At 53.8% G+C, this 24,661-nt stretch overlaps 1 protein-coding gene across 1 annotated transcript in view; it reads left to right on the top strand.

Annotated features, from left to right (window-relative positions):
* The window catches only part of Myo18b (myosin XVIIIB), a 320,748-nt gene that overhangs the window by 249,326 nt on the left and 46,761 nt on the right, over positions 1–24,661 (top strand). Inside the window, exons 52-56 of the mRNA XM_048784886.1 lie at positions 6,135–6,248; positions 7,543–7,659; positions 10,337–10,420; positions 11,349–11,486; positions 13,864–14,049. Coding sequence (XP_048640843.1) covers positions 6,135–6,248; positions 7,543–7,659; positions 10,337–10,420; positions 11,349–11,486; positions 13,864–14,049 — 639 coding nt within the window. The remainder of the gene's footprint in view (positions 1–6,134; positions 6,249–7,542; positions 7,660–10,336; positions 10,421–11,348; positions 11,487–13,863; positions 14,050–24,661) is intronic.

Genomic DNA, 24,661 nt, shown 5'->3' with positions numbered 1-24,661 from the left:
CTCTCCGCCAGCTGCTTTCCCTGGTGACATTTGCCTGAGCTGTTCAAAGAGACCAGAGACCCGGGATCGAAGGGCCCTCCTCGCCCCTCTCCTGGAGTCTGGCCTCCTCCCCTGCGGCCAGCCAGCCCCGGGCACATTTCACCCAGGTATCTAAGTGGGCAGATGGCCTCGCGGAGGAGAAAGATGCTATTCATCAGTTTGTGGTTGGCGTCGATGTGACGAGAATTTCAATGCCGGTGCTGAATGGAAAGGAGGCGGGTGTCGAGAGACGGTGACTGGGACCAGCGGGGGCACAGAGGCCTGTGTGTACCGGGAACCGCAGGGGTTTGGAGTCTGACTGACTCGAATCAGGACTTGGTCAAATCACGACCTTCTCGGTTACAGTTTTATTGTTTATAAAAAGATGAGGGCTGATTTCTTCCTTGCAGGGCTGTTGGGGGCCACAGTGAACGTGAGTATCAAGAAGCCCAGTGGCTGCAGCAGTCCACGCCTGTAACTCGGGAGATTAGGGAGGCTGAGGCTGGAGGACCACAAGTTCGAGGCCAGGCTCAGCAACTTGGCGAGGCCCTGTCTCAAAAATAAGAATAATAAGGGCTGGGGTTTTATCTCAGGGGTACAGCACCCCTGGGGACCAAAAAACAAAAAACAAATAAAAATTCCCGACACAGAGTCTGACACAGTGAGGGTTGAAATCTCTGTCCCTCTTCCCGCCATGTAGAAATCGGGGAACGGGGACCATTTACCCCGCTTTGGATAGGGATCTGTTCACAGAATAGGTAAACCACAGACGATCGCTTCTCTATCACCAAGTTTCAGATGGAATACTTTGATCTGACGTTTTGGCAGAGCAGCATCAACAGACACTGTCACTAGGGATTTGAGCCCTCACGTCAGCCACGATGCAGACATTCCCTCTGGGGTAGGGCTCACCTTCCTCTGCCTGGATCCTGGGTTCTAGCAACCTAATTCAGACTGGCTTGAGTAGAAAAGGGGAATTATCGGCAGAAATATCTGAAAAGCTCGGAGGCTGAGATTGCCTTCAGGCTTGGCTGGATCCAGCTCTTCCAATCATGTTGTCAAAAATGTGTCTCCGGCCACCTCTTGGCTCAATCCCTCAATGCCAGTTTGTATTCGGGGGCAGGCTTTTTTTTTTTCTTGGTGGCAAGGGGATCCAGGGACTCCCCAGCCTTCCCTCCTGCTTTGCTTCCCAAGTCCCAGCAAACCCCACAGCGTTGGCCATGATGCTACCCCAGATCCCACCACTAGGGGCACTCTGATTGGCTGGGCCAGCTCACATGCCCTTCTCTGGGTGTGGCCTGGGGTCAGCTGGACAGAAACACCTGGGTGTTTAGAGGATGGACATTCCTCACCAGGAAGGTGGGGTGTGGTGTCAAAAGAGGGGGGGCTGGGCATCCAGAGCCCCCCTGAAGGGCATCAGTGTGGCCCTAGAGTTTCAGAGGGAGTGTGGTGCAAAGGCTCAGAGGGGAGCCTGGTGGCCAGGTTGCCTGGGGTCATATCCCAGTTCTGCATCTTATTTGGGTCCAGATTAGTGCCTGGTGCAAAGTTAGAGCTCTTCCTCACCATCTGTGTACTTGGCTTCCCCTAACATGTGCAGTGCACAACTGGTACACCTGTCCTCGGCAGTTCTGCTCAATGATTATAAACTGTTTACTCACCCATTTTGTGGATGGGAAAAAACCTAAGCTCAGAGAGGCTGAGAAACCTACTTAAATAGGCTTATCAGGAGAGGGCTAGGGCTAGAACCAGATTCTGCTTGACCTCTGGGTGGTTGCTAACCTTCATGAAAAGATATCCAAAGTCTTTGCTATCCAGAGTCCCCCTCATGGTAGAGGAGGAGGCCATGTTGAAAAATGCAGTGCCACCTCCCCTTCTCCCTTCTTCTGGTGCCAGATGATGCTCGTCTCATCTTCCCTGGGGCTTCCGGCTCCCAGGACCTGGGCCTCTTCCCAGGAGTCCGGGCCTCACCGAGTGTCTCCTGCCTACGCTGAGCAAGGCTCGGTGGCTGCGAGAGATCGGGAAGAATGTCCCAATGGCCACGGTGTAGGGAGGCCTGGGAATGGGCACTGTGCCCACTTACAGGAGGACAGCACCAAATCTGGACCCCACGGCTGCTTTCCAGAATCAGGGCGTACCTGGGAGGGGCTCGCTGGTTCCATTAATGTCCCTACAAGGACCCGATCAGCAAGAGGGACGTTCCCAGCTGATTTTGTGCTTCCCACCCACGTGCTGGGCCGTGTCCTGCCAGCTTCACAGAACGCAAAATTGGGAAGAGAAGGACAAAGCTGTGGCCCTACAGGGCGGTCACACCAGCTGTGCTGCTGAGGTCCCCTGGGTCCCGCCCACCGCCAGGTGGGGGACGTGCCAGTCTGGGGTCTTCCCCTCACCTGAGCCTCTGCACCGTGTCATGACGTTCCACTGAAGCCGGGCGGCCTGGCGGGCAGGTTGTGCTGGGGACTTGGAGCTGACAGGGACTGGGCCAGCTGTCACCTTGTCCGGATGCCAGGCTGGCTGCCAGGGAGAGAGGGAGGGGATGGTGGCCCTTCCTGGAGCCCCTTGGCGGTGGCTGCCTCCGTTCCTCGGCTCCCCGATGGCTCCCGCGGGGGCCCCCCAGGACTGGGCTTCAGTGTCCAGCCAGCGTTGTGGCCACTGGGCTGATGGTGGCCCTGCTGACCAGCTCGCTGCCCGGCTCCGTAAACCACATCCCACAGCCGCGGGAGGGGAGTCTCGTCCAGGGCTGCTCTGGCCCGGCCCTCCTGGTGACAGGAGCCGAGCAGCTGGGCTTCTTCCCGCTCCCGAGGGTGTGGCAGAGGAGAGCCCTGAGGGGTGGCGTGAAGGTGGCCTGAGCAGAGCCCGGGAGGCCCCGCTGGGGAAGCTGTGGCGCTGCCCACGCGGATGCCATGAAGTCCAGACCCCCTGACGCGGCTACCTCGGGGTCAGCGACCCCCTCCACTCATCCCAGGTGGTCAGGAGCTTAGGACCATCCTCAAGGTGGTCATTGTCCCAGCCGTGGGACCTCGGCGGCTGCCTTTCTTCATCTCTAAAATGTTACTGAGTCCCCTCCCTTCTCTGGGGACTCAGTCACAGTCATGGCAATAGCTGCCACCAGGGTCTTCTTTTGGGGGGGTACAGGGATTGAACTGGGGACCCTCGACCACGGAGCCCCGTCCCCAGCTCTGTTCTGTGTCTGACTTAGAGACAGGGTCTCACTGAGTGGCTTAGGGCCTCACTGTTGTTGAGGCTGCTGTGAACTCACGATCCTCCTGCCTCAGCCTCTGGAGCTTATGTGAGGTGCCGGGACCTGGCAGGTTGGGCTCCAGAGCCCAAGCTTCAGTGGCACGCAGGACGAAAGGGGGCACCCATCATTGCCTGTCTGTGGTGGCCTTCTTTCTCTCTCCTCTGCAATGTACTTGTGCATGTCTGGAAGGTTCCAGAAAAGATGCAGGATTTCACAGAGTGACGTGTGGGTGCCACCCGGCTATTCAAACCCTGAGCCACTCCTTCTGCAGCCCCTGCCCTGGTCCAGACCCGGGGACGGCCTGAGCAGCTCCCACGGGATCCACGGACCCCCCTGAGCCGTCGGCTGTCCCTGCCGCGGGGCCTGCTGGACCGTCAGTCCATCCTCCCTGGGGACAGCAGAGCACAGGGTCAGAGGAAGGAAGTGTTCTGATCTTGCCCCACAGACCACCTGGGAGGTGGGGATGGAACAGGGCCTGAGTGCCCCGGGCTCTGGGGACTCTGGGATCGTGCAGATGGAACTCTGTTAGCTGTGTGACCCCATCCCCAACGGCCCACCTGCCGCCGCCTGACCCCCATTCCATTCCCCACGCGCCCACGATGCGGATTCTGCCATTTCTTCTCCCTCCCACCCTCTCCACCCGGTTGGAGCAGCCCCATGGTCCCCTGCTGGAGGACCACAGCAGGTGCCCGGTTCTCCTCCCACCAAAGCTCTCGGACAGCACAGAGAGGCCATGCCGCCAACCTCCTTAGACACCATCGACAACTCCCCTAAAGTCACATGTAAGCTTTCTGGTTCGGCTCACGCGCCTCCCCACTGTGACCCCTGTGCGCATCTTCATCGACCCTCCTCTGCACTCTCTGTACAGCTGTCCAGTCCCACTGGCAATCTCTCTGTTTTCTCAAGGCTACATCTGTTCCTGGATCTGCCTCAGGGCCTTTGCACCTGCCGTCGCCCCATGAAGGAGCGGTTCTTTCTGTGTCTCTGTGTCCTTTAGGTCATGGCTTTAAGGCTCTTCCTGACTGTGGCCCCCAACTCCAGGAGAGGTTCGCTTTGCCCCTCCTGCCTGCAGGGGAGCCTTCCTTCCCGCCTCCCAGGCCTGTCCAGGTGTCTCCTGCTGGAAGACATTTCCTTGTCTCTCACGCTGTAGCCATGCCAGTTACCTTCCTACAAGACATCGTTCTCCGTCTCGATCCCCATCCCTGTGGGAAGTGAGCCCCACGTCTGCTCGGAGCCCGGCCACAGGAGTGTGCTGTGGTCACGGCCTTCCAGAGCAGTGGCTTCGTGGGCCATGGCTCCTGATCACAGACAGGACTGGACCTCGAGGTGCCACCTCTGAGAGCCGCAGGAGCTGGGCAGGGGCTGGGGGGGTGGGGATCCAGGTCCAGACCCTGCCCAGCCCCGCCGCTCCAGCCGCCCCTCACCTGGAAACGGGGCATTTGCAGAGTGGCCCTCACAGACCACCCGAGGGTGGAGAGCAGGCGTGTGAGTCCCCTTGACATCTGGAGCCCCTGGACGGTCAGGAAGGTCCCTTTGGTTGGAAGGAGGTGAACGTATTCCCGGGGGGCTCCTCTCAGGGAAGGCCCCTCTGGATCAGCCAGGTGTCTTTGCACAGCCTCTGTTGTGACGTTCCCTTGGGTAGGTCACAGGGGCCCCCACCCTGTGGCCGCAGGGACGGGAGATGAGCATGCCACCTCATCAGGACTCTCCATATGGTCTTGCCCTCTCATCGCCACCTTAACACCATTAATCCCCTTGGAGACGGTGGCCTGGTGTGTTAAGTGTGCTGCTCTGGGAAACATTTGTCTTGTCTCTGTTCCTTAGAGCTGTGTGGCTTTGGGCCAAGCAATGGCCCTCTCTGAGCCCCAAGTGTTTTCCTTAGGTGGTTTTCTAAGATTGTTTTCTGTTTGGAGAATCTGGAGTTCAGGAGTCAAGGAGTCAGTTGCAGAGTGGACGTAGTGTTTGTGTGCAGATATGGGTTTCTCCACGGAACACACCTGACTCGTACCTGTCTTGGAGACCCTGCTTTGCCGTTGGGCACAGGGATGAGGAAGAAAAGGGCGAGAAGGAATGTCCATTTAGCCGATGGCTCTGAGCCTTGGGGAATCTAGTGTGGGCTGTGAACCTGGGAGAGAGCTCTCGTGCAGAACATTTTGCTTTTAAAAAGAAATTCACAGCCAGGTGCAGTGTGCACACCTGTCATCCCAGTGGCTCAGGAGGCTGAGGCAGGAGGATCATGAGTTCAAGGCCAGCCTCAGCCACAGCGAGGCCCTCAGCAGCTCAGTGAGACCCTGTCTCTAAATAAAATGCAAAACATGGCTGGGGACAGGGCTCAGTGGTCGAGGGCCCCTGAGTTCAATCCCCGGTACCTCCCACCCTAAAAAGGAACTTCACAGACCCCCTTTTAATCCTGAACCTGGTGAAGTAACTGTCCTGGGCAGGTTCCCGCTGACCATCAGGGCACCTCCTCCAGGACACCTCCCAGGACTATTCCCAGTACCCCGTGCCGGCTCCCTGTGGTCCCCAGGGGGTGGCCACTGCCCATCCCTGCCTGTGTCCCCACGGGGAGGGTAGGGGCCTGCTGGTCGCACGCCTGGCCCTGAGTGTGTGTCACAGAGCCCTGCTGGGGGGGACCGAGTCCCAGCCCCCGTCACTGCAGGGGTCGCACAGCTCCTTTCTCGGGCAGCCAGTGACCTTCTGGGTGGCTCTGCGCCTGGCTGCCTCGGTGCAGACACGTGTGTGTCCCCAGCTGCGTGATGAACGGCGTGGAGTCGGGAGGGTGAACGTGCCGCTGCCCGGGGGCTGGGCTGCGGGGCTGGGGCAGGACCTTCCGGGGCCTTTGACGGGGCTCCTCTCCCCCTCCCCCCGCCTGGTCCAGCTGGAGCAGAGTGAGGCCAAGTGCGAGGACGCCCTGAAGACCCAGAAGGCGCTGACCACGGACCTGGAGAACATGCACAGCGAGCTAGAGAACATGACCCGGAGCAAGAGCCTGGTACTGTCCCCCCTCAGCCCGAGACCATAGGAGGGGCAGGGGCACCTAGAGTGGGCCTATTGGGTGTCACCTGGGAGGGACGGGCATTCATTGTAGGCCTACTGGGTGCTTAGCTCTGTAAGAGGGGCAGGGGCACTTAGTGTGGACCTACAAGGTGCTCGGCACTTTGACTGCAGGCACCCTACTGTGCACAGAGATTCATTACGGCTAAGGGCATCTAGAGGGTCAACTGTGCGCACCACCTGCAAAGGTGCGCAGGGAAACACGTGGGCCTACTGTGTGCTGATACTGTGACGGTGCATCCAATATGAGCCTGTGGTTCGCTCAGCACCCCGAGTGCGAGCTTTTATCATGAGCCCATGGGGTGCTCAGCACTGTGGGTGGTTCTCAGGCATCTGCTGCAGTCCTACTGTGTGCTTGCCACCATGAGAGAACTCGGTCCTTATGGTGTGCTATTTCATGTGTTCCCCAATAAAGTAGAGACCAGGACATCTTTTTACTACTGTGAAGAGAGCCATTTATTGTGCACCTACTGTGTGCTCACCACTGAATGGGGAGAAGTGAGCACACACTGTGGGTCTAGTCTGCTGGGATGGGGTGTGCTTTTCCACATCCCTGTCTGCACAGGATGTGAAGGGTTCATTTAAATTTATATTCGGGGTGTAAAAGCCTCGTGTTTGTGCAGAGCTGGGGATTTATAGGCAGAAGCTTATCTCTTGGTCCTGTTGGCTCTTTCACCCTATATATATAAGTTTTTTTGCACTAAATTAAGAAGAACTTGCCCACAAACACATGTACGTACACACAGGGATGTGCTTACACACACTCACAGTCACTAGACACACATCTCAAATCAATGCCCCCACGGGTAAAATACACAATCACACCTGTCCATCTACCTAATAGGCATTTATTGAGCACCTACTATGTACATGAGGCCTGGTGCTTAGTGCTGGAGATGCACCTGTGAACAGACCCAACCAAGTCCCTGTCTTGAGGGAGATCACAGGTGGCACTTACACACACGGGCAATCGCATGGAAATGTGCCTGTGTGGATTCTGGGGAAGGGGCTGTCACAGGCCTCAGTCTATTTATGATGCAGGCTGCACACTGGCCTGAACGCCCAGTGTGTGTGCACCCCCCCACACACACCCACACACACCCGCACACACGCACAGAGTGGCAGCACCAAGCATTGGCACCCACTGTCAAGGGAGTGACCCTCACGCGCACCACGGGCAGGCACCCTCTGCCCTCCAGCTCTGCCCCCCTCACCACCCCGCTGCCCCTCAGGTGGACGAGCAGCTGCACCGGCTGCAGTTCGAGAAGGCGGGCCTCCTGAAGCGTATCGACGAGGACCAGGACGACCTGAACGCGCTCGTGCAGAAGCACAAGGACCTCATTGCTCAGGTGCCAGGGCTCCGTGGGCAGGGAGGGGCAGGACACGGTGATGGGGGGGCCACTTCCTGGTCCTAGGATCTTGCAGGACAGAGAGGATCTGTAAGTGCCCTGTGCCCTTTGGGAGGAGGACGTCCCCTCTGTGCAGTGCCTGCTCCCCTGGAGGACCTGGCCCCAGGAGGAGTTCCGCTTGGTCACACATCTGCCCACTCCCCCACCCCTCTGTCCACCCATCCGTCATGCACCTGGCCACCCAGTGTCCACCCATCTGCCCGTTTTCCTGTCCACCCTGTTGTACTCACTGCTGTGACTAAAAGTCCCGACAGAACAATGTAGAGGAGGAAAGGTTTATTGAGGGCTCGTGGTTCAGAGGTCTCAGTCCAGAGACAGCAGGCTCCATTCCTCAGGCTCGAGGTGAGGCAGGACATCGTGGAGGAAGAGGGTGGCCGAGGAGAGCAGCTCACGTGGGGACCAGCAGGCAGAGAGACTCCACCCTCCAGATACCAAATACACACCCAAGAGTCACACCCCCAACGCCACCCCCTCCAGCCACCCCCCTCCTCCAGTTACCACTCGGCTACCCCATCAGGGGACTGGTTCCCTGGGTCAAGACTCCGCACCCAATCATGTCTCCTCTGGCCTTGCATTGGCTCACGTGAACTTTGGAGGCACGCCTCACATAACACCCCTTCTGTCATCCACCTACCCACCTGTCCCTCCATCTGCCCACCCAGTCACCCATCCATCCACCTGCCTGATCATCCCTCCATCCCTCCATCCGTCCATCCACCCTTCCCTCCATCCATCCATTCTTCCTCCCACTTACCCGTTCACCTACCTGTCTAGCTATCAGCTATTATCTGTCTCTCTGTCTGTCTGTCTGTCTATCTAATATTCACCGAGGACTGGTTCTGGATCAGGCACCGTGAGGCACACCATGTGTCGTTCCCAGTTTCGTGGCTGGACAGACTGTATCATATAATCACCCAGAGCCGAGGGGAGACTTTTAAACCAAGCAGAGAATCTAGACAGGAAGTAAACATGGTTCTATGAATCCTGACCTAGGTGGGGATCAGGGGTCACCCTGGAGGTGGCACTTGGATAATGAGATTGGGATGGGACAGTGGGGTGTGAGCAATGTCCTAGGCAAAGGGCCTGTGGTGAGCATTTGAGGAGATGTAAGGAGGCCCGTGAGTTCTGGAATGTGGCCCAGGTAAGCTCCGCAGGCCAGGAGGGGAGGGCCAGTGAGGGTCTCAGAGGTGTGATGTTTGGGCTTTATTTGGGGGTGACGAAGATCATTGGCAAACATTTCAGGGGCAAGTGCAGTTGGAGAGAACCTGATAGGGTGTCACCCCAACTGTCAGCTCCACGGGGACAGGGCTGTGCTCTGCCTTGTCCAGCCCTGTATCCAGCTGAGCTCAGAACAGTGCCTGGCATGGAATAGGTTAAGTAAATAGCCACCACATGATTGAAAGGGGGAGAGGCCACTGTGGCTTGTACCAGGCAAGTGGGGTGGCCAGGAGCACTGGACTCGGGAGCCACTCAGGAGACACAGCAGCAGCAGAGAGCAACACAGGAGCTTGGGGTGGAGGGGTGTGGGGAGGACTCCCCCGCAGATTCTGATCCGCGCAACTGAGGAACAGCTCCTCCCACAGCAGGGGGCATCCTGCTCACAGTGTCCCTCCAGAGGAGAGCCGGGGAGAGCACCACCCAGGTTTTGCTCTAAGAAGCTCTCTGCTAAGCAGGAATAACAAAAATACTCAGTGTGCACACCTGTCATCTCAGGGGCTCAGGAGGCTGAGGCAGGAGGATCTCAGTTCAAAGCCAGCCTCAGCAACAGTGAGGCCCTAAGCAGCTCAGTGAGACCCTGTCTCTAAATAAATACAGAATAGGGCTGGGGATGGGGCTCAGTGGTCGAGGGCCTCTGAGTTCAATCCCTGGTACCAAAGAAGAGAGAGAGAGAGAGAAAGAGAGAGAGAGAAAGAGAGAGAGAGAGAAAAGAAAGAAAGAAAGAAAGAGAGAAAGAAAGAATTCTCAGTGCTGTCACCAAGAGTTTAACAACCACGACATCCTCTGTGTCGATGAATCACTCACTTTTGTCTAAAATGGAAGTTTATTTGTTCAATTTCAATAGTGGCTCCTGCATATTCCCACTACAGATCATCTAGATAAGAAACCTACATTATTTTCGTGGCAGTGAAGAGCTGTCTTAGCCTCAGGAATTCCTCTCCTTGGAGGTACACAGCTCAGTCACCGGCTGTCCTTTTAAAGGGTCTTTATTCTCCACCACCTCCTTTAACCTCCGAGGGCCCAAAGAGACGCTATCACCCCATCTCACAGATGGGGAGACTGAGGTGCAGAGGGGTTCCCTGGCTTGCTAAGGCCATGTCCAGGTCCAGCTGCCCGTTACCCGGCCCTGTCCCTGGGGATCTGCTCCTCAGGCCGGGGCCAGCTCATTCCCGTCTGGGCTCCCCAGGGTGAATCATAACGTCCCGGACAGTGGACCAAAGCTCAGGCTGAGACAACTGGAGGACTCGGGGAACGCTGAGATGAAGGGTGTGGGAGGATGTGAGAGGTGACTGTGGGTCAGTGACGATGGCGTGTCTGTGGGTGGGAGAAGGGATTCTCGGGGCTGGGTGCCCAGGAAGCCCCAGGGCCTCACGGCCACATTTTATTTGTGTCTCACCAGTCGGCTGCGGACATTGGTCAGATCCAAGAGCTACAGCAGGAGCTGGAGGAAGCCAAGAAGGAGAAGCACAAGTTTCAGGAACAAGTGTGTGTCGGGAGCCGCCATGTTGGGCAGGAGGGCAGGGCCCCCGGGCTCCACCTCTGGGCCCCGCCCCTGGGCCGGCCACTCACTGATTCATGGACTGATTCCTTTCCTCACTCACTCCAGTTGTGGCCCAGTGACTTGAGAACAATCCAGGAGACAGACAGACAGACACATGCACACACTCATATCCCTTTTCCCAAGATGCCCCATACAATGAGGCGCATTCACCGGATATTCAGTACAGGATTCTGTCCTGCTGAGAAATGGCTCCACGGGGAAGGGGTTGGTCAGTGCAAGACAGTGTCACGGCCCATCGTGGTCCCTCCAGAGTCCCCTGCTCCCTGTCGTTACCTGGTGGGTTGCTGTCTCCATGAAATTTTCAAAGTCCTTCCAGAACCATTGCATGTGCCTGCTTAGAGTGACCGTCAGGGTGACCAGGTTTCAAGCAGATGTCCCTGGGCACTGAGTAGCAACAAGAATAACAAAAATTGTAGCTGCACTAGCCACCGGCTGGTACTCACTGAACGAATGCTCAGTCCTCACAGTAAAGACGAAGAGACTGAGGTTCAGAGAAGGGCACTGGATGGCCGGGGGTTCACCCAGCTGCAAAATGGCGGGGCCAGGGCTGAATCTTGCTGCTTGTGGACTAGTTTCACTCCTTTATTATGCCAGGGAAGGAAGCATAAGAAAGACTGAACAAAAGTCTTGTTTGGGTTCTGGAGTCACAGAAAGCATCTCCTCCCAGCACCTGACACCCAGGGGTGTCAACAGGGGTCATCCGATCGGGACCCGGAGGTTCTAACTTGTAGTCATTCCCCGTGTGGCACTTGAGTAAAGAAGGAGGTGGGCCCTGGGGCTGGGACCTGCGCGTACCTGTGTCCTGGGACTTGGGGCCAACAGGTGACCAGTGGAACCCTCTGTGCCTCAGTTGCAGGTGGCGGAGATGCGCGTCCAGTACCTGGAGCAGTCCACCGTGGACCGCGCGATCGTCAGCAGACAGGAGGCAGCCATCTGCGACCTGGAGAACAAGACGGAGTTTCAGAAAGTGCAGATTAAGAGACTTGAGGTACTGGTGACATGTCAGCAGGGCTCGGGCCTGAGCCGCTGGGGCTTGGAGGGAGCCCAGCCACCCCCACACCCGGCTAGATGCTCAGGAGCCTCGGCTGGACAGACATAACAGATCCACCTCCTCTCCCCTCCCCTCCCTCTTCTTCTCTGTACATTCCCACCACCACCTGGCCATCCACCCACCCATCTCCACCCATCATCACAGTCCGTCATCCACCTCCCGCCATTTTTATTTCCTCTGCTCGCTCTTCTCTTTTATTCAGACCCCAACTCCTCTGCTGCCCACCTTTCTATTCACTGATTCGGTTCTTCCCATGCCCACCTGCCTGCTCATCCAGTTACCTGCCCAACACTCCCCCTGAACAGAAACTCATCTTGCACCCAAGGAGTGCTCGCTCCTGTGTCGGGTGCCCAGGGGATGGACATGGGGAGCCTAGAGCTCCGCAGGAGATGCCCACGGTGACCTGTATTCCGGGGAGGAGACTGTGAGGTTGAGAAAACAGGGATCTTTTCTAAAAAGGAAAGCTGGAGAATCAAGGAAACTTCCAGGAGGAGACGGCATTAATGCTGGACCTTGAAATGCAGGCAAAAACGTGATGGTCTGGGATGGGGTTCACTGATGACCTTCACATTGACCTTGAGCTGAGAGCTCAGGTGTTTGTTTGCCTTCTAGAGTAAAAGGGAGGGGAAGAAAAATTAGAAGCGGGGATGGGTAGATGGACCAGTGATGGAGATGAAGATAAAGAGACAAGGAAGAGAGAGATGGAAATGGGTGGGGAAATGAACGGCTCTGTAGGCCAAGGACACGGGACACTTACAGAGGACATCACCATTGTGAAAATACTCTCACTTCAGCCAGTCTGCTTGATGCAGCCCTGGGGGGCAGGCAGAATAGGCCTCGTCCAATGAGGAAGAACAGGCCAGAAAGGGCAAGTGACCAGAGAGTCAGGAAGGGCATAGATTGACAGCTGACCTTCACCCCACCCTGGGCCGGCTCCCTGGGGTAGGACAGAGCATCCCTCTTCACAGAGCCCAGCTGCACTCCTCATCCTGAAACATTTTCTCAACTCCCCTAGGGGAATCCAGGCTCTAATAAGGCTGCCGAGGGTGGAGACAGAGAGACATTTTTCTTGGCCTTGACCCTCAGTGGTTCTCCAAATGGCTCAAGGGATCCCTCAAGGCGCATTGTCTCTGTGGATCATCATGAAACTTCGATGGGCTGTGTGTTACATGATGACCCGCACCATGTTGCACTGTTATCTGTTTTAAAATTCAAATACAGTCAAGTAAGAGCAAAAAAACCAACACCCTGGTCCAGTGGTGTCCAAGCTCATCCCCATCCACCGCCATCATTATTTGAATTGAGCAGAACCCCAGGTCCCTACTGCAGAGAGACAGGGCGGACCCTGGGGACACATTTTGAGAACCACTGTTCCCCCGTACACCCCTTGCTGCTCTCTGAAATTGCTGCTAAACTCCCTTTGAAAGATGAAGAGGAGCTGGAGGGCGAAGCTCCCCTTCAGGCTCCCCATTCAGTGTCTGCTCTGAAGCCTGTTTCCCCCCATCTGTGGCTCTGGAGAAGGAGCTCAGAGCTCTCAGCAGGGGCTTGAAATATTCATGCGGGGCCCTGCTTATGTCAACACGGTGTGTTTGCCCCTCAGGATTGATTGGTTCCAGGCTTGTTGGCCGCCTAATGAATTCGCAGAACAGCTTTTGGATTTGTTTTCTGCAGCACTCGTGATGCCCAAAGCACTGTTTTCTCTATTGTTTTATTTTGTCATCTTAGAGTTTTGTCCCCAGAAATGTAAAAATATCCGTATTAGGGCTGAGGCTCATCAAAGACGACCCGATCAAAGGCGCTTGTTTTATAAATCCAGAATCCAAAACCCACAATGCAGAAGGGATTTGGACCCCCCAGGATAGTTCTCTCTTCAAAGCACCAGTCCACCTCCCAGAACTTAGGATGAAGGGGGGCTGCCGTAAACATCGACCCTTCTCAACCTTTCCAACCCTTGTCCAGCACACCCTCTGTGCCAGGCACTGGGCTAAGCCTTCTTCACTTTATGAGCTGGATCCCAGCAACACGGGGAAAATCATCATTATCTCTCAGAAAAGTTCAATAATCTGCCCAAGGTCACACAGCCAGGAAGAGGTAGCAGAGGGATTCAAACCCAGAGCATCAAGGGCATCAGTGTTTCACTGCCTCTCAGAATAGCAGTTACCATTTTCTGTTTCCAAAGGAGATTCCTCATTTTTGATTCAGAAATCGGGATTCTCCTGATGACTCTAGGCAAGCAGACTCAGAAAAGGATTCTGGTTCCTGAAGCCTCTTCCTCTAAGACCCGCACCTCTCCCTCTCTGCCCCTCCCTCCCAGGTCCTGGTGATCAGACTTCGGGACAGCCTGATCAAGATGGGCGAGGACCTGTCGCAGGCCCAGGCCTCCGAGTCCAAGCAGCGGGAGAGCAGCCAGTACTACCAGCGGCGCCTGGAGGAGCTGAAGGCAGACATGGAGGAGCTGGTGCAGCGGGAGGCGGAGGCCAGCAGGAGGTGCATGGAGCTGGTGAGTCGTGTCGCCACGCTGGCGACTGAGGGTTTGGGCTCCCGAGAGCCCTCCTTTGTTGGGACAGGGAAGGCCTTCCTCGTGGAGACCTAAGGGCTTGCCTCCTGGACCTTTGGGGCCCACTTGGAGAAACAGGAGGGGATGGGCTGCGGGACGACGCTGCCATTGGCTACAAACCACGGGGGCGTGGCCACAGTGGACCAATGGCATTTGTGCTGCTGGAGGGCCCTGAAGCGCAGGCTCACTCAGACCAAAGCTTTCCGTGGCAGGGCGGCCTCGCGCAAAGGGGAGGGAACCCGCGTTTTCAATGTCTTTTGCTGTGTCTTAGCATCCTTTGTGTCTTGTACTCCTCCAACAACCCTGTGGGGTCAGAATCTCTACCCCCATTTTACAAATGCGGAAACTGAGGCTTCAAAGAGGGGAGATAATAATCTCAGGCCTCATCTAGTAAATGTGAAGTTATTTCTGAGCTATTAACAGTAACGACAGATATAAAATATAAAAATAATGATAAAAGCCACCATGTATTAATCATTTGCTACATGCCTGGTGAAACATTCCTTGTCTGAATCCTATCAGAACTGTTAACGTAGGTGTCATTATGTTTTACGATACGAAGATGGGTAAACTGAGGCACAGGGACATCAACTTGCCAAATGGAAGCTCAGAGTGGCGCGTTCACTTGCCCAGGGTCACACGTGAACATAGATTTGAATCCAAGTCAGCCCAACTCTGTAGTGTATGATTTTAGCCACTAAGTCGTGCTTTGACCCCAGTGTGATCCAAAGAACTTTTTAAGATTTGTTCTCTGCCCGATGGGATGGTTTCTGTGACACTCAGTGTGTTTTGTTTTAAGAACAGGAATCGGAGACCATCTGAGTGTCTGCTCTGTCTTTTCCCTTTGAGGACAGACATCTCTAAGCCACCTTATTTATGCTTCTTGTGATGGGCAGGGGAGGTGGGGAAGGAGTACCTGGCATCCCTTTGCCTAGCACCTCAGAGCCTTCACCAATACCACCTATGACCTCCTCAGTGTTGGTCCCAGAGGTCTCTAAGTGCCATCATTGTGGCAGGAACTAGTCCTTCTACAGCAAATGTGTTTCCTGGGTCACTGTCCCCCACAGCCAGTGTCCCCTTCAGCTTACCCTTCACAAGCCAGCTGCCTGGCTTTTGTTGGCTTGGGGGTGGGGGCAGACAAAGTGCTAGACAGAGACTGAGTTCCCAGACACAGTGCAGGCCCCTGACTGGCAGGTCCTCCACCGCCCTGGCCCTGGGAGACAGAAAGGCTCTTTCCTCCAATTGACAGGGTAACTTCCTCATTAACAGTCCTGCTTCTGATGCAGCCAGTCCCCCTCCTGCAAGCTGTGGCTGGGAGGAGAGAACAGGCAGCCTTTCTCTTCTGATGTCTTCTTTAACTAGCCAGGCATGCAGGCAAGGCAGATCAAATAGTGGTTTTCTTTCCCTGTCCCTGGCGGTCTTTTTCTCTTTCTCCCCTCCCTTCCCCCATCCCTTTCGCTGTCCTCCTCATCCCTATTTTCTTCCTCTCCTCCCTGTCCCCATGTCTGGGAACATATTCAGATCTTCAAAACCCCTAAAATACTGAGATTCTGCAGATGTACCTCTCGCAGATGTTGCTGCTTGGTTCCAGATCATCGCAATAAATTCAATATTGCAATGAAGGCACATGAGCTTTTTGGTTTCTCAGTGCATCTAGGTTATGTTTATACTACATCATAGAAGATTAATATGCAGCCAGGTGTGGTGGTGCACGCCTGTAATCCCAGCGGCTTGGGAGGCTGAGGCAGGAGGATCTTGAGTTCAAAGCCAGCCTCAGTAACTGGAAGGTGCTAAGCAACTCAGTGAGACCCTGTCTCTAAATAAAATACAAAATAGGGCTGGGGATGGGACTCAGTGGTCGAGTACCCCTGAGCTCAATCCCTGCCCTGGTACCCACCCTAAAAAAATATAATAGCATTGTATCTAAAAAAAAAGGTAGATGCCTTACTTAAAAATGCTTTATGACTAAAAAATGCTTATGATCATCTGTACAATGGACTATGCTCCATGCGGGGTGGACACCAACCTTCACTGTGAATAAGGCCGCCGTGGCACAGTGTAGTAAACCAAGCTGAGCCAATGGCACAGCCCCCACCTGTGATTCATAACAGAAGCAAAACAAACCTTAAGACACAAAGCATTTGCACGTAGAACTGCTTCTTTCTCCGCTTTCTGATTGTAAGACCCTGGGTAAGCTTATGGAGGCTGGCTTCTCTATTTCTATGCACCTGTGGTCAGGGGTTACGTTAGGTTCCCCTGAGTGTCCTAAGAGATGACCACAAACTGGCATAAAGTGACAGATGTACATTCTTGCGTAGTTCTGGAAGCCACAGTCTGAAACTGCGTGTTGGTGGGCGCTACCCTCACTCCACAGGCTCCAGAGGGGACTGTGCCTTGCCCTCCCCGGGTTCTCTCAGCTCCAGGTAGCATGGCCCCACTCTCTGCCTCCACGTGACCTTCCCCTCGGAGTACATGAGTCTCAAATATCCTTCCACCATGTTCTTATAAGGGCAGCTGTAAATGGATCTAGGGTGCAACCTAAATTGAGGTTGCTCTCGTCTGGAGGTCCTTACTGGAATGATAGCTACAAAACAGCCCTTTTTGGAATAAACGCATATTCACAGATCCTGGGTGGACATATCTCATGGGAGATCGCCCTTGAACTTGCTCCAGGAGAGGAAGGCGTGCACTGCTGGTACCCTAAAGGCACTAGCACATGCTGTGGTTTCCCTGATGTGCTGGGGGAGAACAGGGATCAAAGGGACCAGCCTCTTCCTGACGGTGGATGTCACCAACTCACCAACCTATTTGCCTATTTCCTTTAGGATCTGGGAAATTACGGCTGGGAGGAAAGAAGGTCCTGCTTGCTTGTCTCGTTAGTGAGTCCATTCCACCTGTGTCTATTGGGCACCAATTATGGGCGTGGCCTAGGGATAGGCACTGGAATAGGGGTGGGAATCCTAAGGTGCTTGCTGTGTAGACATGCGCGGAATACAGACAGGCAAGGTTTGGTAGAAGTTAAGTGCCCGATGTCATTTGAAGACCATTCTTGTCACCAAGGCCTCCCCCAGAGATTCTTGGGAGTGCAGCCCCATCCATTCAGGTTCACGTGCACGTCCACGCCACCCACTGACCTTCCCCCGTCCTCAGCAGTTTCTGGGTGCCACATAGACTCTTACAAACCCCACCAAAACCCAGCTGGGAAGTCAGAGTTCTGGTTCTTTCCTTCATGCATATGAAGCCCTAATTTTTACTATGGGTCAAGCCCTGTAGTAGATGTTGGGGACCCCACAAGGAGCAGCCTCCACGGGAAGATCAAATCCAGGCCATTGCTAGTGAACCTCATACCAATAAGAGCTTTCTTTGTAATGGGAACTCGGCTTTCGCAGGCAGAACTGGAAGCTGTGCACTGTGATTTGGGAAATTCTTGGAAAACCAGCTGGTGCGGAATCTCTCCCCCATGCCCACTGTCACCACCCCAAATCCATTCCTTTTTTTTTTTTTCTTTTCTTTTTTTTGAGCGAAGTACTGAGGATTGAACTCAGGGGCCCTCGACCACTGAGCCTCATCCTCAGCCCTATTTCGTATTTTATTTAGAGACAGGGCCTCACTGAGTTGCTTAGGTCCTCAGTGTTGCGGAGGCTGGCTTAGAACTCAGGATCCTCCTGCCTCAGCCTCCTCAGCTGCTGGGATTATAGGCGTGCACCACCACACCCTGCTCAGATCCATTTCTTAGGGTAAAGGGTTACCTTCTCTGCCTCCTCCTCCTTCTTTTTTTAATTCAAGTCTCCCCGGAAGGGGCGAAGACATTTCCTAACTGTGCAGCCCAGATACACGTTGATTCACTCCCTCAACAAACACTCATTGGGTTGCTCCTGCCCAGGCCCTTGGCGCACACTGTCTTTGACATTTTACATCAACTGTAGAAGGTAGAGAAGGAACCGAGGGCAGTGTAAAGTCACCCAGGGCTGCAGGGTCAGGGTGGCAAACCTGGGATCAGCCTCCCTGCGTGTCCATCACTAAACTGTCACCGTGCCCCCCCACATTGGCCTTTCAACCCAGTCCTGCTGAAAAATGACTCTGCTGTGGGAGACCAAAAAGGGATCTGGGCCTCTGGGCCCTGGTGAGACCCAAGGAGGAAGTTGATGGATCTCCTGTCCACATCCTTTCTGCCTGTCCTCAGCCTGTGCCATTTGTCACTGTTGGTGTTGGCTTAAAGGGCTGTGCGTTGTGTCCTGTGGATGATGGATGCCCCGGGCCCGCTCACCGGCTCCTCCAGATCAGCATCAATTACCCCACCGATGGAACCTGGCTCCCCAGAAAAAAAAAAAGAAAGAAAAATGAGGTTCTGCCATTAATTTCAGTAAATGTACTATTCCTGGCGACTCCAGGAGCCATTACAGAGGAAGGAATATTCTGACTCTAAATCACTCAAGNCCTGCAAATTACTAATCACCTTCCTCCTCTCTGCCCTGCCCCCACTTCCTTGCTTCACGTTCTAATTTTACAATTTTACTTGTCTTGGGGAAGGTGGGTTTTGGTCTCCTAGGCCTGTTATAACAAATCACCAAAACCAGAAGTCTTAAAACAAGAGAGGTTGGTCATACCCCAGTTGGGGGGACTGGAAGTCTGAAACCAAGGTGTCCTCAGGGCCACGCCCCCTGTGAAGGCTCTAAGGGAGACTCCTCCCTTCTCTCCCAACTCCTAGTGGCTCCACGCTGCTTGGCTGGTGGCTGCATCTCTCCGGGCAGAGACGGGAGAGATGTCCTAATATGTCCTTCTCCCCCACTCTGTGTCCCTGAGAGTCCCTCCTCTTTTTGTGAGGCCTCCAGTCATTGGATTCAAGTCCCACCCTAAGCCCTGTATGGCCTCATCTTAACTGATGGCTCCTGTTTCCAGAAACGTCCCATTCTGTGATTCCCAGGGAATATGGATTTTATGGGGACCCTACTGAACCCACTATGGGATAGTAGGAAAAACATTGAGCTTGGAGCCTGAGACCTCAGATAGCGGCCTTCGTATTGGAGAACATTGGTTTCCCCACCTGTAAAGCAGAGGGCGTCACACAGCTGTCTTGTTGCATGTCTGTGGAGACTGAATGAACTCGTTCTCTGTGACCTTCTCCTTCCACCCAGACTTGATGGTAAGGGCACCCGCTCCACTTGCAAACCCCACACGGTGCGCGTGGAGCTGACAGTGATGATGACAACAAGTGGTGGCATTTGTTTACCACTTACTGTATGCCGGGCACGGAGCTAAGTATTTTACGTGATTCTCATCCTTGGAGGTGATTATCCCTATTTTACCAATGAGATGACTAAAAGCCAGAAGGCCAAGCAGCATCTCCACAGTTGCATTCCCACTAAGTGTCAGAGTCAGAATTTGAACCCAGGTCTGACCTACTCAAATCCCACTGACTCAGACATTTTAGGCATATGATCTTTACTCACTCAAGTACTTTAAAAAACTAACCATACAATTGATATCACTTGATTCTGCAACCTAGATTTTCTTGGCCTTGGCATTATTGATGTTTGGGATCAGATAATTCTCTGTTGTTGGACACTCTTCTGGGCACACTGAGATATTTATCAGCATCCCTGTCTCCTAGATGCAGATAGCTCTTCTGCCCCAGTCATCCACATCCAAAATGTCTCCAAATGGCAAATGTCCCAAGGGGCAAAATCACCTCCTGCTAAGAACCACTGGCCTCTAATCCTCCTAGGAACTCTTAAGGCACAGCTATGGTATTGCCCATTTCACAGATGATTAAACTGAGGCTCAGGGAGGGGAAGCCATGAATCCAGGGTCACCCGACAGTCAGCGAGGGGGCTGAAAGTCCACCCCGACATACACAGAGCAATGACAGCAGCATTCCTAGCAAAGCCCAGCCCAGCCTTCCTGAGACCCAGGACGACTTCACAGCGGAATCTCATTGTGGGTGGAATTGAAGGCCTCTCTGCAGGCTGTGTACTTTTAATAATATTTAAATAAAACATGGGAGCACGGGTGTGATCTCCTTGCTGAGCGTGGCTTGTCAGCCGCCCAGGCAAACTCATAAATAGTTAATAGACAACCACTTACGGCTCTCCTTCTGTTAAACCCGGCATCAATTATATATGGCCCATGAATTATTTATTTGCTGTTACTTTGGGGTATATTTTCCACCTTTAAAGGGGGAAAAATGAAAAAATGTGAGATCTGAATCAGACAAGGGGATAGTTCCGAGGGATCTCAGCCCCGCTCTATAGTGCTTGATTTCCTTTGAAAGAAAAATAGAACCCATCAGTGGGTTCAAAAGGTGAATGTGGACTGGAGAGGACCCCACCAGGCCACCGGAAAACAGTGGGGGCAGAGCTGTGCTGGTGCATTCTCAGCAACAGGCTCTCCAGAGCACGAGGACTCCTGGCTCCCGGTGTTTGCCGATGCCTGTGGTGTAAATCCCCCGACTAGGGCGGATCTCAGGCTAACCTAGATGACGTCACTGGATGCAAAGGAGGAAGGCAGGTGCAGTGGCTCACCCATATAGACCGTTCCCGCCGTAAGGGTGAAATTCACTCGGTGAACTCCAAAAACATAGGCAACAGTCAAATGCTGGTAAAATGATCAGGAAGCATGAGTACAGTGCTTTTTTTTTAATACGGTTTGTGCAATGGTCACTTTCTGTCATTTAATCTTTGATAATAGCTGTGTTTAACAACAAGCTTGCAAAATTCTTGAAAGTTGAATAATGAGCTCTCTCTGCTTCTATGACCTCCTCCAGCTTAGTGCTGGCTTGGAGTCTCCCTGGGGCAGGGTCCCCATGACCTCGTTCAGAGGCCACTGGTGGAGTGGACGGAGAGAAAGTTCAGTACCCTCAGGTTCTGGAATCAAGTCTCTTTGTTCATTGTCTTTTTTTTTTTTTTTTAATATCTTGTATTTTTTTTATGTGGTGCTGAGGATGGAACCCAGTGCCTCACGCATGCCAGGTTAGCGCACTACCACTTGAGCCACATCCCCAGCCCCTCATTGTCTTTTTTAAAAGCAAGATTTCCTATCAGAACTCAGCCCTGTGGAGCAGGTTCACTTACCCTGTCTGTGAAATGGGTACGATCATGTCTGATTGAAAAAACTCCAGGAAGTCACTCCCGCCGGGCTCCATAAATAGCCCTAAAGCTGATCTCTCCTCTGTCTTCCCTTTTTCCTTCTTTCTCCTGTTTTTTTTTTTTTTTTTGGTGGTGATGTCTTCTTTCTCCTATTTTCTGGGAATCCAGCTACATTTGATAAGAAGGGAATCCCAAGCCAGATTCTGTTTGTTCTTTCAATTTGTTTAAATTTCTTTGTTTTTTTAATTTTTATTTTAATTTTTTATTTTTGCACCTAAAGACCTACGCATGCTTCTTCCCACCCTGGATGGGCACCCAGCCCCCTCCCACGACTGGCCCCAGGACACTCCCCCACCCAGAGTCGCGGAGTTCATTTCCCAACGTGCTCTCGGTGGATGTTTCCCTCCTGCTAACGACCATGAACTTGAGCACACAGAGATGAATGATATTGTCTGGGAAGTGAAGTATTTAAAAAGTCATGCCATATGGAGGGCATTTGGGGCCACAAGCTGGGTGTAAATAACACATTTTATGACTCTCCTGACACGAAGATGGCTCTCCTCATTACTGGCCCGTTATCTCAGTGTGATCCAACGTGACCCCCACGTTGGTAAACTTGGTGCTCACAGGCTATTCTAGCTCCCCAACCTTGACAGCCTCCCGTGTGCTCCAGGGCTGGCCGGGGAGCCCCTGGGTATTCACATCACCCCACTTCCTCCAGGCCCCATGGTCTCTGCATTGCCGGCCTGACCCCCCAAAAGGTTTCTGTGCCAAGAAACTTGGTCCTAGGAGGGTCTCAGGACCCAGTGCTGCCCTGAGCGTGTTTCTGAATCTGAATCCCCCCACCCCATCTTCATCCCGGTGAACCTGCTCGTCTCAATTCAAGAGGTGTCACCGCCTAATGAAACAGGTCTCTCTGCGTCTGCCTCCGAGATGAGCTATCCCGATAATAAAAATCTATTACCGACAGCCTACCTAGGGTAATTGGGTCTATTACTTCTCCTCTGGTGGTTTTGTTTCTGCATTGGAAACAGCCACTTGAGCAATTAATCAGAATTTAAAGTTGCTAATACCAATTACAAATAATGCGGCAAGTCCCAAGACGGCAAACACGGGAGCAGATACTCATCGCGTCCCCAGGGACAGCATGCATTGAACTTTTGTCACTTCAGACTGGCTGGAAATTAGAGCGACTTAACTCCACAATGTTAATTACTAAAATAAAAGAAAGGAGGGCGGGAACCATTGATTGGGTTCTGCAGGTGTACTTTAGATTATTCAAATACAGCCGATTCAGATTGTTCCCACTCGTCGATGCTCCGCTTAGTCGCCCGTCAGGGAGGCCCGGGAAGGAGGTCCAGGCTCATGGCTCGGCATCTGGAGAAGATGGTGGTCCAGGGGAAGGGTAGACTCGGGGTCTTGCAAACTGTGATTCAGTTTCAAAGGTCATTCCTCTCCTCTTGGTGCTGTGTGGTTTGGCTGAGCGTAAATGAGGAGGAGGCGGAAGGGGACCTCAGAACTGAGGACAGACCAACCCATGGGAAAGCGACATGGCCTCACCAAGGGTTGTGTGGAATTGGAAGTGCATGGGAAAGATGGCAAATGTGTCCACACTGTGACTCTTTTTGTCCTTAAGTGATCAAGAATTAAAAATGGCTTCTACTGAAGGGAATCCACTGGTTCATGTCATGAATGAGCCTGTGGCCCCTGGTGGCCCTCTCAATGGGACTGTTGTGATGTCAACAGGCTGAATCCCGTGTGCCGGGGTCAACTTGTCCCAGCTCTTCCGGGCTGGTGTGCCCGATTCTTGCCTGCTCTGTGCAGTGATATCACGTTGCCCATTGACGTCAGCCGATGTGGGATCGTATCACGTGGAGATTGGCACATGGTCCCCTACCGACCCCACAGAGCCAGCGTCCGACAGTTGCCAGCCCATCACAGGAGGTGGGCTGTCTCTTCAGTGGGGTGGACCAGAGAAAGGGAAAGGAGGACAGGGGGCCCCACCCCTCACTGCTCCTGAAGGGAAAGTCTCACCTAGTAGAAGCAGCTGCCCTTGACTGGGACCTGACCACTCCTGCTGTCCCTCACTGCATGACTGTGGGCACGCCCCGTCCCTGCTGGACTCACCTCTATCTGTGCATTGGACCAGGTGACCTCCGACGTTCTTCCTGTTGAGACCCTGGACCAGGCCAGAGCTAGCAGTCATGGTGCTGAGAGCTTGGGTTGCGTCTCAGAGGGTGACAGCCACGGAACAAGCCCACCCCTGCACCCGGAGACCTAGGCGCAGAGGCACAGAATTACAGACTTGATGGGTCCATGTCTCTTTCCCACCTCCGAGGCTCTCTCAGCTCAGACTGGTTGGGACCCCCTCTGGGCATGCAGCTGTGGGCTGGGAGGTCCTCACCTCCAGGGGTCACCACGGCCCTCTAGATCCTTCCAGGCCATCCAGGTCCATTCTCCACCCCTCAGCTGGACTGCAGACGTGTCCCCTTCAACCCAGAGAGATGGTTCAGAGGGCAAGCGGACATCCCCTCCCCTGTCCCGGAAGGTAGTGAGAAATCATCCAGAAATCACCAAGTTGTGATTGGTTGAGTTTTGGGGTTTTTTTTGTGTTTGTTTTTTTTTAGATGTGACCATTCATTCATTCATTCCTAGGTTTTATTTTATTGTTAACTGGCATGATAAGTGCACATGTCTATAGGGTACAGTTTGATGATTGGATACACAGACACTGTGGAGTGACCGAATCAGGTTAATTAGAATAGCCAGCCCTGCAGGCATTTGGCATTTCTTTGTGCTGAGAATATTTTAAATCTTCTGTTTTCATTATTTTGAAATATACTATGTGTTCGCGCTGGCCATCCCGCCTTGCAGCAGGACAGCAGGGATTATCTTCTACCTATCTATAACAGCACAGCTGTCGACCATCGCCTGTCCCCTCCCTGGTGTCCCTGGGGGGTACAATGATGAGCACAGTTGTCCTCCAGAGCCTCCTCCATATCCATAGCTGGTGCAGGTCTCCGCTAATTAGAAGCAGACCTCCCACAGGTCTCCCCTGCTCTCCCGCATGGCCCCTGAAGCCTCACCACAAACTGCTGGGTCCCATGTCAGATCTGCCCGGCCTCCTATTTTCTGTGTGTTTTCGAATAAAGTTTTATTGGAAAAAGGCTGCAGCCATTTACACGTTTCTCACGGCTGCTTTCACAATGAAGTGACACAAGTGAGTGTTAAGACAGAGGCCGGTGGCCCACAAAGTCCATCCCTTGAGGGAAAAACAGTTCACGTAGCTTCCTCTGGAGCCCAGCTGAGCCACGGAGGCTTCGAAAGCCCCAGAGAGAAGAGCTGGACAGAGGTGGGAGCAGCCCCAGCTCCAGCACCTGCTTGCCTGGACTCTGCCAAGGCCCTGGTCTTCCCGGGCTCCCTCCACCAGATGAGATGGGGACTGTCACCACGGGGAAGATGGAGTGAGC

Source organism: Marmota marmota, unplaced genomic scaffold (genome assembly GCF_001458135.2).
Source record: "Marmota marmota marmota unplaced genomic scaffold, marMar, whole genome shotgun sequence".
In the NCBI taxonomy this organism is placed as follows: domain Eukaryota; kingdom Metazoa; phylum Chordata; class Mammalia; order Rodentia; family Sciuridae; genus Marmota; species Marmota marmota.
This window is presented reverse-complemented; position numbering and strand designations above follow the sequence as displayed.